The sequence below is a fragment of the Vicugna pacos genome, chromosome 15 (genome assembly GCF_048564905.1).
Source record: "Vicugna pacos chromosome 15, VicPac4, whole genome shotgun sequence".
Taxonomy (NCBI): domain Eukaryota; kingdom Metazoa; phylum Chordata; class Mammalia; order Artiodactyla; family Camelidae; genus Vicugna; species Vicugna pacos.
The window spans coordinates 30027265-30042127 of NC_133001.1; the positions used below are offsets into that span (position 1 = coordinate 30027265).

General features: G+C 44.2%; 1 protein-coding gene across 1 annotated transcript in view; it reads left to right on the forward strand.

The window, feature by feature from the left end:
- The first annotated feature begins 11673 nt into the window (after positions 1 to 11673).
- LOC140685710 (uncharacterized) overlaps positions 11674 to 14863 on the forward strand; it is a 75082-nt gene continuing 71892 nt past the window's right edge. The window contains exon 1 of the mRNA XM_072937792.1: positions 11674 to 11801. Within this exon, the coding sequence (XP_072793893.1) occupies positions 11736 to 11801 (66 nt within the window). The 5' untranslated portion in view covers positions 11674 to 11735. The remainder of the gene's footprint in view (positions 11802 to 14863) is intronic.

Consider the following 14863-nt stretch of genomic DNA (forward strand, 5'->3'; position numbering starts at 1 on the left):
TATTTGTTCTAGTTCTGTGAAAAATGTCCTGGGTAACTTGATAGGGAATGCTTTAACTGTGTAGATTGCCTTGGGCAGTGTGGCCATTTTAACATTATTAATTCTCCCAATCCAAGAGTATAGGATATCTTTCCATTTCTTTAAGTCCTCTTTAATTTGTTTAATCAATGTTTCATAGTTCTCCATGTGTAAGTCTTTCACTTGCTTGGCCAGATTTATTCCTAAGTATTTTATTGTTTTGGATGTGATTTTAAAGGGGATTTTTTATTTTTTTTTTTGCTTTCTTTTTCCACTATTTCATTGTTAGTGTAAAGAAATGCAACTGATTTGTGTATGTTAATGTTGTATCCTTCTACTTTGCCAAATGTTTTTGTAGTTCTTCTCTGTCCTTCTTTCTTCATATTCTTCTCTTATGGTTGGTTGATTTTCTTTGTTGTTATGTCTGTGTTTCTCTCACTTGCCTTTGCATATCTAATGTCAGTTTTTGATTTATGATTACCATGAGGTTCATATATTTCGCTCTGTTCCAATATCTGATTGTCTTAAAGTGATTGTGATTTAAGGACATGTAAGTTCTTTTTTTTGGTTTTGATTTTATTTTCTATATCTTCATATGCCTTGTATAAATGTTTACTGTAAGTATAGTTTTTACAAGTTTTGTCTTTCAGTCTTTATAGTGGCTTATTTAAGTGGTTGATTCACAGCCGTTGCTCCATTTTTGCCCTAAAAGTGGGATTTCCCCCTTCACACAAGTTCTTATTTCTTGTTCCTTTTCACATAAAGAAAACCTTTAAATAATTCCTATAAGGTCAGTTTAGGATTGATGAACTCTTAGGTTTTGCTTATCTGAGAAACTCTTTAACTGTCTTTCAACTGTGATTAATAACTTTGCTGACTATGTAGCCTAGGTTCTAGGCTTTTCCCTTTAAGTACTTTAAATATATCATGGCTGTTCCTTCTGGCCTGCAATGACTGCTGAAAAACAGCTGATAGGCCTCCATGAGCTCTCCTGTCCTCACGACTATGGTGAAACCACAGCTGACTGCTAAACAAGCATCGAAAAAAAGATGAACCTGGCAAAAAAGATCTTCAACTGGAAACAAAGCGGGGACCACAGCAGGATGATAGGAGAGGTGTGCTCATGATATAATCAAGCCTTATACCCCCCGGGGTGGGCTACCCACAAGCTAGAGAGTAAATCACAGAGACCCTCCCGCAGGAGTTCTGAGCCCCATGTCAGTCTCCCCAGCCTGGGATTTCAGCATTGGGAGGAGGAAGAGGCCCCAGGACATCTGGTTTTGAAGGCAGGGAGCCCCATGGGGCTGGGGGAAACAGAGAGTTCATTCTCTTGGGAGGCGTACACAGAATCTCATGTGTGCCAGGTTCAAGGGCAGAACTAGTGATTTCATAGAAACCTGGGCCAGGCCTGCCTGCTGGTTTTGGAAGGTCTCCTGGGGTCATAGGGGAAGGCTGTGGCTCACCCAGGGGATATAAAAACTGGTGGCTGACATTCCAGGAGTATTTATCTATGTGAGCTTTCCTGGAGGCTGACATCTTGATTGAATCACTAGCACCAAAACCTAGCCCCACCCAATAACCTGTAGGCTTAAGGGCCGGGAAGCCTCAGGCCAAAGAACATACTGGGTGGGAACACAGCCCCACCTATCAGTGGGCTTCCTGACCTAAAAATACATCGAGACAAGGCCCTTCCCACCAGAGGTCCAGGAACAAGCTTCACCCAGCAGTGGGCAGGCACTGACTTCTCCTGCCAAGAGACCTGCATAAGCCTCTAGTCCAGCCTCATCCACCAGGGAGCTGATACCAGAAGGAAGAAAACAACGGCCCCAAAGCCTGTGGAAGGAGCCCACAAACACAGGCCAGAGTCTACACTGGGACTGGCTGGACTCTGGCCCTTGGGTGACAAGAGGAGTGTACTGCTGGGACACATAGAATGTCTCCCACAGAGGGCCACTTCTCCAAGGTTGAGAAACATAACTATCCTACCTAAAAGTAGAAGTAGAAAGACATACAGAATGAGACGACAGAGGAGTATCTTCTAGGCCAAGGTACAAGATAAAATCCCAGAAAAAGTAAGTGATGAGACAGGCAGTTTATCTGAAAAAGAAGTTAAAGTAATGATGATGAAGATGTTCAGAGAACTCAAGAGGAGTATAGATGCACAGAGCAAAATTTTTAGCAGAAAGTTGGAAAATATAAAGAATACCCAGAGTTGACTAATAAAATCACTGAAATGATTTTAATGCCCTAACACACTAGAAGGAACTAAGGCTAGACTAAATGAAGCAGAACAGATCAGTGAGTTAGAAGACAGATTAGTGGAAATCACTACTGCAGAACAGGAAAAAAAAATGAAGAGGAATGAGGATAGTTTAAGAGAACTCTGGGACAACATGAAGTACACTAATACTCACATTATAGGGGTCTCAAATAGAGGAGAGAGAAAGGACGTGAGAAAATTTTGGGACAGATAATAACCAAAAACTCCCCCAACTTGGGAAAGGAAACAGTCACCCAAGTCCAGGAAGTGCAGAGAGTACCACACAGCATCAGCACAAAGAGGAACACATGAAGGCACAAAGTCATCAAACTTACAAAATTAAGGGTAAGGAGAAAATGTTAAAATCAGCAAGAGGAAAACAACAAAATGACATACAAGGGAGCTCCCATAAGGTTATGTCAGCTGATTTCTCAGCAGATAGTCTTCAGGCCAGAGGGGAGTGGCACGACATATTTAAACAGATGAAAGTGAAAAATTTACAGCCAAGAATATTCTGTGCAGCAAGGCTCTTTTTCAGATTTGATGGAGAAATCAAAATCTTCTCAGATAAACAAAAGCTAAAAAAATTCACCGCCGCCAAGCCAGCTTTACAACAGATGTTAAAGGAGCTTCTCTAGTTATCTAACCATAAGAAAACAGAACCATAAGAAGAAGGGGGGGGGAAGACATACACAAGATTGCTGTGGCTGTTCAGGGTCTTTTACGGTTCCATATAAATTTTGGAATTGTTTGTTCTAGTTTTGTGAAAAATGCCGTAAGTGTTTTGACAGAGGTTGCGTTGGATCTGTAGTTTGCTTTGGGTAGATGACCATTTTGATAATGATGCTTCCAGTCCAAGAGCAGAAGATATCTTTCTGTTTCTTTGTATCATCTTCAGTTTCCTTCATCAGTTTTCAGAGTATAGTAACCTCCTTGGTTATTTATTTCTAAGCTTATTTCTAGGTGTTTTGTTGTTTTTGATGCAATGGAAATGTTTATGCCAGTTATGAGATTCTGGGTTTTGAAGTGAAAAAAAGTGAATGAAAAGCCACAAATTGCAAAATATCCTTCTCTTTTACGGGTGAGTTGTGTTCCATTAGGTAATGTGTATGGTGCATCTTCTTTATCCAGTCATCTGTTGATGTGCACTTGGGGTGCTTTCATGTCTTGGCAATTGCAAAAGTGCTGCTGTTAATAGCAGGGTGTATTACCTTTTTGAATTAATTCTTGCTTTGTGGTTGGCTTTACTCCTTTAGTAACTATGTAAGTTAAAAAAGCTACAGCTCTAAACCTTCTTAGAGACAGTGAACAGTAGATATATGTAAATTTTAAAAATACATGCAATAAGAAGAGCTGATGGGCTTATGAAGGATTTCCTTTAATGTGACATTTTCCTCTTTTTTTGCCTTTAGAATTCTGTTATTGTCTTTCTTTTTGACTTTTTTTATTGATTTATAATCATTTTACAATGTTGTGTCAAATTCCAGTGTAGAGCACAATTTTTCAGTCATACATGAACATACAGATATTCATTGTCACATTTTTTTGTCTGTGAGCTGCCATAAGATCTTGTATATATTTCCTTGTGCTCTACAGTATAATCTTATCTATTCTACAACTTTGAAATCCCAGTCTATCCCTTCCCACCCCCTTCCCCCTTGGTAACCACAAGTTTGTATTCTACGTCTATGAGTCTTTTTCTGTTTTGTATTTATGCTTTGGTTTTTTTTGTTGGTTTTTTTTTGGAGTCCACATATGAGCGATCTCATATGGTATTTTTCTTTCTCTTTATGGCTTACTTCACTTAGAATGACATTCTCCAGGAGCATCCGTGTTGCTGCGAATGGCGTTATGTTGTCGGTTTTTATGGCTGAGTAGTATTTCATTGTATAAATATACCACCTCTTCTTTATCCAGTCATCTGTTGATGGACATTTAGGTTGCTTCCATGTCTTGGCTATTGTAAATAGTGCTGCTATGAACATTGGGGTGCAGGTGTCATCCTGAAGTAGAGTTCCTTCTGGATATATGCCCAGGAGCTGGATTCCTGGGTCATAGGGTAAGTCTATTTCTAGTCTTTTGAAGAATCTCCATACTGTTTTCCACGGTGGCTACACCAACCTGCTTTCCCACCAGCAGTGTAGGAGGGCTCCTCTTTCTCCACAGCTTCTCCAGCATTTGTCATTTGTGAATTTTTGAATGATGGCCATTCTGACTGGTGTGAGGTGATACCTCATTGTAGTTTTGGTTTGCGTTTCTCTGATAATTAGTGATATTGAACATTTTTTCATGTGCCGGTTGATCACTTGTATTTCTTCCTTGGAGAATTGCTTGTTTAGGTCTTTTGCCCATTTTTGGATTGGGTTGTTTGGTTGTTTCTGTCATTGTCTTTAAATTTCACTTTTTGAATAATGATAGGTCTTGGTGTGAGTTGGTTTGAGCTGATCACATTTGGGACTCTCTCTGATTCCTGTGCCTGGATATCAGCTTTGTTCTTCAGATCAGGGGAGTTTCCAGCCATAATTTTATCAAAGGTTTTCTCACCCGTTCTCTCTCTTCCTTCAGGGACCCCTATAATGTGAGTGTTACTGTGCTTGATACTGTCTCAGAAGTCCCTTAACCTCATGTAATGTGCTTTTTCTTCTTACCTTTCTGATTGGGTGCTTTTCATTATTCTATCTTACGGATTGCTAATGGGTCGTCTGGACTGCCTGATCTTCTGTGTTACCTACATTTCTGCTCTGACTGGTTCTTTCTTAGACTTTCTACTTCTTTTTGAAAATTCCCCCTGTGTTCATCTGTTCTTTTTCCCAGTGCAGTTATCATTCTTAATACTGTTGCTTTGACCTTTTTGTCAGGTAAATTCTTTATTTATTTTCATTATGGTTATTTTCTTATTCTTTCACGTAATATATGTTCCTGTGTGTTCTCATTTTAATTTGCTATATCTCTGTGAAATTAGATGAAACAGTTACCTGTCAGAATTAAAGGTGTGTCCTTGTGTGAGAGCACTCCTGTGCAGTCTTCTGTGCTCAGCAGGTTTGTGGGGAAGAGCTGGACCTGAAGTGATTCTGGGCTGCCCTCTTCCCTCAGGATGTGCTGGCAGCCCCTGCAATGGGGGTGGCAGGGCTGGAATCAGAGGGACTGGAGCCAGTTCCAGGTTCAAGCAGGGGCTTCTCCTCTGCTCAGTGACTGTTCCAGCCCTATCAGGGGTGGCATAGGGTCCCATAGGGCTGGAGCAGGATCTCTGTGGGAGTGGGGTTCGCCTGGGCGTGGTGGCAGTCTTTGCTTTGGTTTGGGATGTGGCTGAGGCCTGAGGGCTTGCAGCGGCCCTTCTGTACTGGTATAACCTTTTCTCTGACGTGCACAGCTTGGCTAGAGGGTGGGTCAGGGCCAGAGAGATTGGGGCCGCAGCCCTGAGCTGGCCCCACCGCTTGTCGGGTGTGCACAGGAAAGTGAGTTCTGGGGATGGCAGGCTCTGCCCTGGTGCTAGTGCTGTTCCCTGTAGAGGGTGTGCAGGGACACTCTAGCTGGCCGTGACTGCTGGCCGTCTTTTCAGAGACAGGGCCACACCCAGGCCAGCGCCACTTTCCCCCACTGTATGCACGCTGACTGGCAGTGGAAGCCTCCATCTGAGAGGGGAGCAGGAGCCTGGGGAAGTCCAGGGGGCCCCCGTCTGAGCCACCCCTGCAATCCGGCCAGAGCCCCAGGCAGTGTTCAGCCTGCTGTGTCCCTGCCGTGATGGGGAGTCACTGGGTCTCTGCACAGGCTCTTCATGAGCAGAGGCTCAGCTTCTTACAGTGCTCCAGCAAGCCCGCTGGTTTTCACCCCAGCTGAGGGGGCTCCTTATCCCAGTGCTGAACCCCATGCCTGGGGTGCCTAATACATGGTTCAAACCATGACGTAAGGTGCGGGTGATTGTCAGGGCTGGAGCAGCGCTGGGACCTCATGCTGTCTGAGCATGGATGCCCACAGCTTCTAGTGTGTTAGGCCACTGGAGGGCCCTGCGGGGAGCGGCTGTAAATCTGTGGCACAGGTAGATGGGGCTTGTCATGATTATTCCTCACAAGGATGGTGTAAGGTCAGGATATGCCGTCTTATTTTCCAAGGGATTGATTATTATGTGTAATGTGCCCCAGCTGCCTAGTGTGAGCAGCATAACTGCAGGTACGCTGGGTCCAGGAATGCAAGCTCCAGTTACGCTCTCAGGAACCAAAGGAGCAGGTCCTAAACGGGCATGTTTACCATAAACGCTCTTACACGTCAGTCATGGGGAGCACCAGATTAAGAAATGGATGCTGCCTGAGTTTAGTATTGAATTATTAGAGAATGTAATGAATGTACAAGATTCAGGATCAGAATTAGGGGGGAAGGTATAGCTCAAGTGGTAGAATATGTGCTTAGCATGCGTGAGGTCCTGGGTTCAATCCCCGGTACCTCCACCATAAATAAATAAATAAAGCAAGTGAGTAAGCAAAAGTAAGTAAATAAATAAATAACCCCTGCCCCAGAAAAGATTCTGGATCAAACTTAGTGCAATGAAAAGTGGAAATGATCCAAGGAGTACATACAGTAAGAAATTAAGTCCTGAATTTAATCATCTTGTTTGAGTTTCCCAGTGGGTAAAAAATGATTAGGGTTTTGACTAATGTTGTTTTGATTGAACTATAGAATGTGATCAATTGTGAAGTGTGGAAGTCTAAGGATACTTGTAGTAAGGTTAACATTGTGATGATACCGTTTTAGGGGCTAATGATTCCTGGGATAGATGTAGTGGGCTGGCTATGTGTGCTGGGGGAAGAAGACAAGTTGCTGATGCAAGAGGAGGCACTGTGATAGAGAGGAAGGCTAGTGAAAAGTGAAGGCTAGCGTCACTCAGAGTTGATTCAGGAAGAATGAGCTAATAAGGCTGGTTAATAGACCATGAGATGTAGTATTAATTCAGAGGATATAACTTTTGATAATTATGTTAATGGTATTAATATAATGTTTGTAATAATGAGTTTTATTTAGCCTTGAAGAAGGTTAAGAATTTGTGCATAATCAGTACCGTAGCCGTTGGATCCCACAGCTATTAGCGGTGCAGCCGCACAGGCGGTGAGCACTGACGGTAGGTATTATGCCAGCTAATGTAGAATGGGTGCTGAGCATGCTGACAGTTGCTGTAATGAATAATGATGATATTATGCCATCTAAGCATAGTAATGGGGGTATTAAGTGTGATTGTATATTAGTATCCATATAGGATGCTATAAATGCAAAAATAACAGTAATGTAGACTGATGCCATTTGATAGTTATGAAGCTAATTATAATTTTACGAGTCAGAATGTTTTTCTTTAAACTATCATACATTCATTCTAATCCTTGTAAATTCATTTATAGGCTACGTTTATGGCTGCTAGCAATGAGGATAGAGTGTGTGCTATGAAAACTTTAGTTTTTAAGTTATTCTTTTGAAATGTTCAGGGTAGGGGTAGGAGGAGGCCGATTTCTAGGTCAAATAATCGAAAAGTAGTGACAACTGAGAGTAAATAAATGGAGAAGGTGGGCATGCTGGCCCTGTAGAATCAGACCCACACTTGTGTGGGCTTGATTTTTCTGGACAGACACTTATTAGAGGAGGTCAGAGTGTGACCAGGACAAGCTATGAGTCTGGCAGTGCACTGGTGAGTGACGTCAGTATAAGCTTTATTATTCTTTCTCCAGTTACACGAAAAGCCGTAGGTTGGAAGTCAGTTGTACTGTTTAAGTCTAAAGAATAAAATGGTCATCAATAGATAGCAACCTGTAGGAACAATCACACTTCATCTACAAAACGCAGTATCAGGCTGTGGATTGAAATCCAAAGTGATTAGATGTAAAGGGAAATTTTAGCTGGTATAGAAAGCACAGAATGAGAAAAGTAGAGCCAATAATTTTGTGTAGTCAGTGGAAGCTTTTAGCCATGAAAACTACTGAGCCAAAAACTCCAACTGCAGTTGTGAATTTTATATTCTCCTGAGGCTAGCAGTGATGTAAAATAAGTTCCCAGGGCAACTGTAATGAATCAGACGAAGTATTGTTTATGACTTCTTTCTGTTAGATGATGGTGAGCGCAAGTGAGGGGAACTTCAGAGGCTCACAGAACTGAAGTATTAAGAAGTTATTATGGGAACTGTGTGTGTGGTCAGTGTGCTGTTAGGTGGTGTGTGCACATATTTTTATCATTTTTCTGATCAGAAGGTAGATTATCTTTTTAGGATCTACGTGCATTTGCCTGTGCCTGCGTGTGCGTGTGTGTGTGTGTGTGTTGAGAGTTTGGTCATGGGGTGAAATACTGTAAACTTACCCACCTTGTACTGAGAGCTGTAGGATCTCCTTCTCTGCTAAAAACACCCTGCTCTTGTCACCACATTCCCATCCGTGACAGCACTACTTTGTAATGAATGTATGTAGTGTTCTGTTTCTCATGGATCAATGCAATGCATCCATTTATAGTTCATAAAGTTATTTATTTATTTTATTTAAAGTTATTTATTCATATGTAGTACTCATATGTATGACGGATCTTATGTTTTTACTCTTATTTACTTTGATGCCTGACTTAATGATGATAGAGGACTCATTTCCTGAGACAAAGCTGACTTGCTGTTAGAAGTCAGGAGCGCTCAGGAACATATCCTCGCCCTGCTTGTCCTGACAGCTGCGTGACTCAATGCCATTGGAAGAGGAGTTTCCCGAGACAAAGCCAGCAGTCTCCCTCAGAGCCTCAGGGAGCAGGTCAAAGGACGGGCTCCAGGTGGGTCCCTTTCCAAGGCAGACTTGGTTCAGGGTAAAGTTCCAGCATTCACCACCCCTGAGACCCTTAGGTGATTCAAATCCCCTTTGTCTTCTCATCCATAAAATGGGTTATTGACAGTGTTGTGTAATTGGAGTACTGCACTTTGAATTTGGCCAGTTGGCACGTTTTATTGCTCAGTGTGAGACCTCAATACCTTTGACCTGGTGTTCATTGGTAATTTATAGGTGGTGCCGACTCCTGAGGGCTGGAAGGAATTCTGACAGTACGAGGAGACCCAGGATCCCTGAAGCCTGCTCACCCTGGATGGGGCTCAGTCCCTCCAGGCTGGGGGATCCTCAGGCCAGCACAGCACCTGAAGCCCGGCTGTGGAAGCAGGAAGGCCCATGGTGTAGTTGGAAACACAGCCCCACTGTGTCTGTGAGGATCAGGGTCAGCTCCCCACAGGACAGGCTCTGGAGTTTCCTCCCTCAGGGCAGCCCATTTTCCTGGAAGTCAGCCCCTACAGGGATAGATATAGAGGCTGGAACAGCAGTCCCAAGAAAAATGGGAGGTACCAGTGTTTGAAAGTATGGTGACTCCTGGGGAGCTCAGCTCCAGGGAGATCAGAGCCTCAGAGTGGGAAGGACTGTGATGCCAGGATTCCTGCCTTTTCTGCTCCCTCCACTCTGGGCTTTCCCAGAGTCAGGCCACCCTGTCCCTTCGTCCCCCACCATGCACTGTGGGCTGGCTCCTTCTTGCCTTCTCTTGTCTCTGCTTCTCACTACCTGGTTACCCTCTGTCACCTCCTCTCTAGGACTTGACCACCACCTGTCTATCTGAATCACTCACGCACTGTCTTTCTCCCTGCCTGTCTCTTTCTCTGTCTCTCCACCCAGACGCTCAGGCCCTGGACTGTGGTCCAGCACTGTCCAGGGCCAGAGGGCCCCAGCTCTCCCAGCCCTCCCATTCTCACAGCCAAGTTGTGGCCCCGGCCCTGCGCACAGTAGAGGAGCCCGGTTACAGAGGCTGCTCCTGCTGGTATTTACTGCTGCACCACTGTTCCCCCCTCTTTCTGGGCAGCACAGCCTCACCTTGACCTGTTGGTGGCCCTTGACTTGTTCGTGGCCCAGTCTGGACCCCAGAGCTGCTGCAGGGCTGGTCACCTCCCCCAGCTGGAAGGGGGGAGGGCCCTGTGGGCTTAAGGGGCTCCTGGGAGATTGGATTGAGAGACGTATAAGGAGCCAGATATTTTCACCCACCTCCTCTTTGTGAGTGGCAGAGTCCCAAACCACTGACTGTCCCCTGCCTGTTTCTCACTAAGAGCTCCTGAGCTCCTTAGACTTAGGAGGGAGCTGCTGCCCTCAGTCCTTTTCAGAGTTTGCCTGGAATTGAGGCTCCTGAGGGCAGCTGGCAGGGCAGGGCTGGGGCACAAAGCCTGTGTTAGTGCGGGGCCCTCTCACTGGACTCCCGTGGCCACTCCAGGCACCTTAGCCATCCCTCACTGTCAGCAGTTGGCCATTTCACGGGGACAGATAGGCTCTCTATGACCCTTGAGACTGGCAGGCCCTACGTGCTCAGTATTTCTTGATTGAGTGAACACAACCATGCCCCATATCAAGATACCAAATCTTCCCACCACCCCAGAAGGATTTCTCTAGCCCCTTCATAGCCAATACTGCCCCAAAGCATAACTTTGCTTCTGCCTCACCTCGGTAGTTTCTGCCTCCTCGGACCTGGGTGTACCTGAGTCACCCAAGTGCAGAGTGGAGGGTGTGACAATATACAATTATACTGTGTAGTTGTATATATGGTAAAAATAATAGGGTTTATTTTTATGCATGTATCATGTGTACCTAAAATTAATGTGTCACATACAGGTGTACTACAGATAAGGACGGCCGTATGGGTGTGGTGATGTGATTAGGATGGTTTGCTGTTTAGATCGTCTCCATCTTGTGGACATCCTATCTGCCTTTTGTATGAAGTGCTGAGTGAGGGGGAGTGAAGACCTCCTACCCTGCTTGTGCAGGTGATTCCTCTTGGTTCTGTCATTCTTTTCCTTACGTCTTTTTCAGCCCCTGTCTGTGGGAAACTCTGGGAATCTGGAGAAGGGGGAGGAAGCGCCCAGAATTGGAGGACAGGGAACCTGAGTTGGGCAGGACCAGAAAGCATAAGGTCAGGAAAGTTTGCAGAGAGGACCCAGGGTTGGATGGCAGTTGGTGGGGGGGGGGATCAGGTGGGCGGGGCGCATTCTAGAAGTGAGGTCACCCGGAATGTCCACTGTGAGGACCAGGGGCAAAGGCAAGGCAGGTGATTGGTCGAGAGAGGGCATGAAGCATCAGCGTTGCTAAGGCAGCGTTCAGACAGGAGAAGGCTTGGAGGGAGGCATCTTGTCCCCTCCAGCTGCTCCTGAGAGTCCGCTTGACCTGCTGTTTGTTTTCCTGCCCTGCTGACCTTCTCCCCTGACTGAACCCTCCTTCCTCCCCTCAAGGGTTTGATTGACCCTCACCCTTTCTGTGACCCCCTTCTCCTCCCAAGTGCCCAGCCCTTCTTCCTGTCACACTCCCTCCCCAATCCCATCCCCAGCCCCTTCCCTCCCCTCCCCTCCCCTCCCCTCCCTTCCCCTCCCTTCCCCTCCCTTCCCCTCCCCCCTACCTCCTGCCTGGGGACCTCAGGGCCCTGGGAGGACCAGGACATGAAGATAATGGGGATGCTTTCCTGCCGCTACGTGCTGGGGTGTACTGGATATGAAAATACAACTGTGAGTAAACATTGGGCATCGGGTTTCCTCCTTTTTCCTGGGCTCTTCCACACTATGGTTAAATATCTGCTTTCTCACGGGGTCCTTGATGGGAACATATCGTTGGTGCAGACCAAGGCCCTCTGGGCAGGTTTCTTGACCAGCCTGCAGCGGCCCTGGCCAGCAGCATTTTCATCAAGATCTGGGTCCTGTCATGACCTCTTGGACCAAACACAGCAGGTTGACAAGATGAAACCTGAAATAGTTACTTTATTGCATCAAAGAAGGAAATGTGAATGTACTAAAAAGCCATTGAGTTGTATGCCTAAAATGGGGAAATGTGTGAATTATATCTCAATAAAGCTGTTTTTTAAAAAGTGAGAAGCTTATTTACTAGAAGTCATAGTTAGACTGGCTTCTGGAAAGCTTGTCAAGATCCTGCTTCAAGCTGTGCACGTTTGGTTGCAGTCGCTGTGAAGTGCGCTCTCCTGTGAGTACACTCTTCCCAGTGGTGACATGTGGCAGCCCTGGGAGCAGTTGTGTCTCAGCACTGGGTTGATGCTAGTCTGTTAAACAGTGAAGTGTCATTTGTGCTCTGTGCTTTCTGGTTTGTTAACTTCTAGCAACAATTCTTTTTTCTTTGAAGTGTATTCTTTTCAGAAATCTTAATGTAACAAAAGTATTCAGTAGCCCTGTAATTTTTAAAATATTTTTATTGACATATAGTCAGTTTGCAATGCTGTGTCAGTTTCTGGTGTACAACAGAATGCTTCAGTCATATAGGAACATACATATGTTCTCTTCCATATTCTTTTTTACCATAAAATACTACTAGACATTAAATATAGTTCCCTGTGCTGTACAGTATAAGCTAGTTGTTGTCTACTTTATATAGATTAGTAATTGTGAATCTCAAACTCCCAACTTTTCCCTTCCCACTCCATTCCCCCCAGTTATCATAAATTTGTTTTCTACGTCTGAGTCTGTTTTTGTTTTGTAAATAAGTTTGTCTTTTTTTTTAAGAGTCCACATATAAGTGATATGGCATTTTTCTTTTGCTTTCTGACTACTTCACTTAGAATAACATTCTCCAGGTCCATCCTGGAGAATGGCATCATTTTATCATTTTCTATGGCTGAGTAGTATTCCATTCTATAAATATACCACAGATTCTTTATCCTGTGAGTGGACATTTAGGTTGTTTCCATGTCTTGGTTATTGTACATAGTGCTGTATGAACATTGGGGTGCATGTACCTTTTTGAATTAAGGTTCCCTCTGGATATATGCCCAGGAATGGGATTGTTGGATCATATGGTAAGTGTATTTTGAGGAATCTCCATACTGTTTTCCATAATGGCTGCACCAAACTACATTCCCACCAGCAGTGTAGGAGGGTTCCCTTTTCTCCTCAGCTTCTCCAGCATTTGTTGTTGGTTGACTTTTGAATGATGGCCCTTCTGACTGGTGTGGGGTGATATGTCATTGTAGTTTTGATTTGCGTTTCTCTGATAATTAGCGATATTGAGCAGTTTTTCATGTGTCTTTTGGCCATTTGTATGTCTTCATTGGAGAATTGCTTGATTAGGTCTTCTGCCCGTTTTGAGATTGGGTTGTTTGTTTTTTTCTTAAGTCATACGAGCTGCTTATATATTCCAGAAATTAAGCCTTTGTCAGTCTCATTTTTGCAAATATTTTCTCCCATTCTGTAGGTTGTCTTTTTGTTTTATTTGTAGTTTCCTTTGCTGTGCAAAAGCTTCCAAATTTAATCAGGTCCCATTTGTTTATTTTTGCTTTTATTTCTATTGGACTTCTAGCAAATTCTGAGTCATCTCTTTCTCATCTTGGAGGCTACTACCCCCAGGGACTCTGTGTCTGACTAGGTTGACAGGAGCCCTGAGAGCCCAGTCGATGTGAAAATGAGTGGCTGCAGCCTGCTGGGATGTTTATAATGGGGAAATGCCTGGGAGCGACATGACCAGGAGGGGGATGAGTTGTCATTCTTCCTTTAGTAAAGTGTCCATGTTCAGAGTGTTGGTTTTCTCGAAGCAGAAAGGGTCCTTCATGTCCTTAGAATTGTCCAAATATGAAGAAATAGAGATACATGCTGTGAAATTTTCACTCTATCAGGAAAAAGCACCTCCGCACCCCAAAAAAGAAAGACTGAGAACACCTCATGGATCTAAGTGGGTTTGTTCTGATGGGCTTTCAGCAGATTCTCATGGACCTGGAAAAATTGAGTGTCAGGAACAGTCTTTGCACGGAGGCAGAATCACACCACGTGAACACTCCACCCAAAGAGGAGTCTGTTCTTTTTCTTTCGAGCCTACTGAGGAGGACGTTTCTAGGTCGTATTTCTTGGAATTTTTTCCCTCAAAGAGGATGAGGCTGAGTTCTCATAGGTTAGTTAAGCCCTCTTTCCCTACCGCGTCTTTGAGCATTTGGATAAACTAACTTGTCCTCCTCCTCCGTTGCTCATGGCCGCTGACAGAACCTGAGTCCATCAGCCTGGTGGATAGACTATAGGTAGGAGTCAGCTACTGACATCAGCGCTTAGACAGGACCGTGTGTGACAAGCATGCCCATGACGGAAGGGGTTTTACCAATTGGTGCCTAGATGGTGTTTGTCTTTTTGTCCCCTGGTCTGCATGTCTCCCCTTTGTGCTGAGACCCACTGCTCTCTCAGACTGTGGTTACGCGAAGACAGTGTGTGTTTCCCACAGCACACATTTTACTGACCTCAACGGTGAGAGCAGCTGACAATGACTATGTTACCGATTTCAGAGGCTGCTTTCTAGAGGTTTTATTTGCACAAGACTGAAACTTGGTGTCTAGATTAGTACAAATTACATTGTACATTTATTCCCTCCTATAATACTTATAAATCCAGTTTTTACAAAACTGAGTGTTTGCCTTTTGTTTTGGTGACCGTACATTCCAGAAATACGAATTAATTTTCATTGCAACTATTAATGGATGTAGGTGCAATACTATGAAATATGCATGTGAATTATTTGTACTGATTATTTTGAATTTTCTTTTTATGTTAACTTCATTCTTAGGGTTTAACCATATTATACAAGA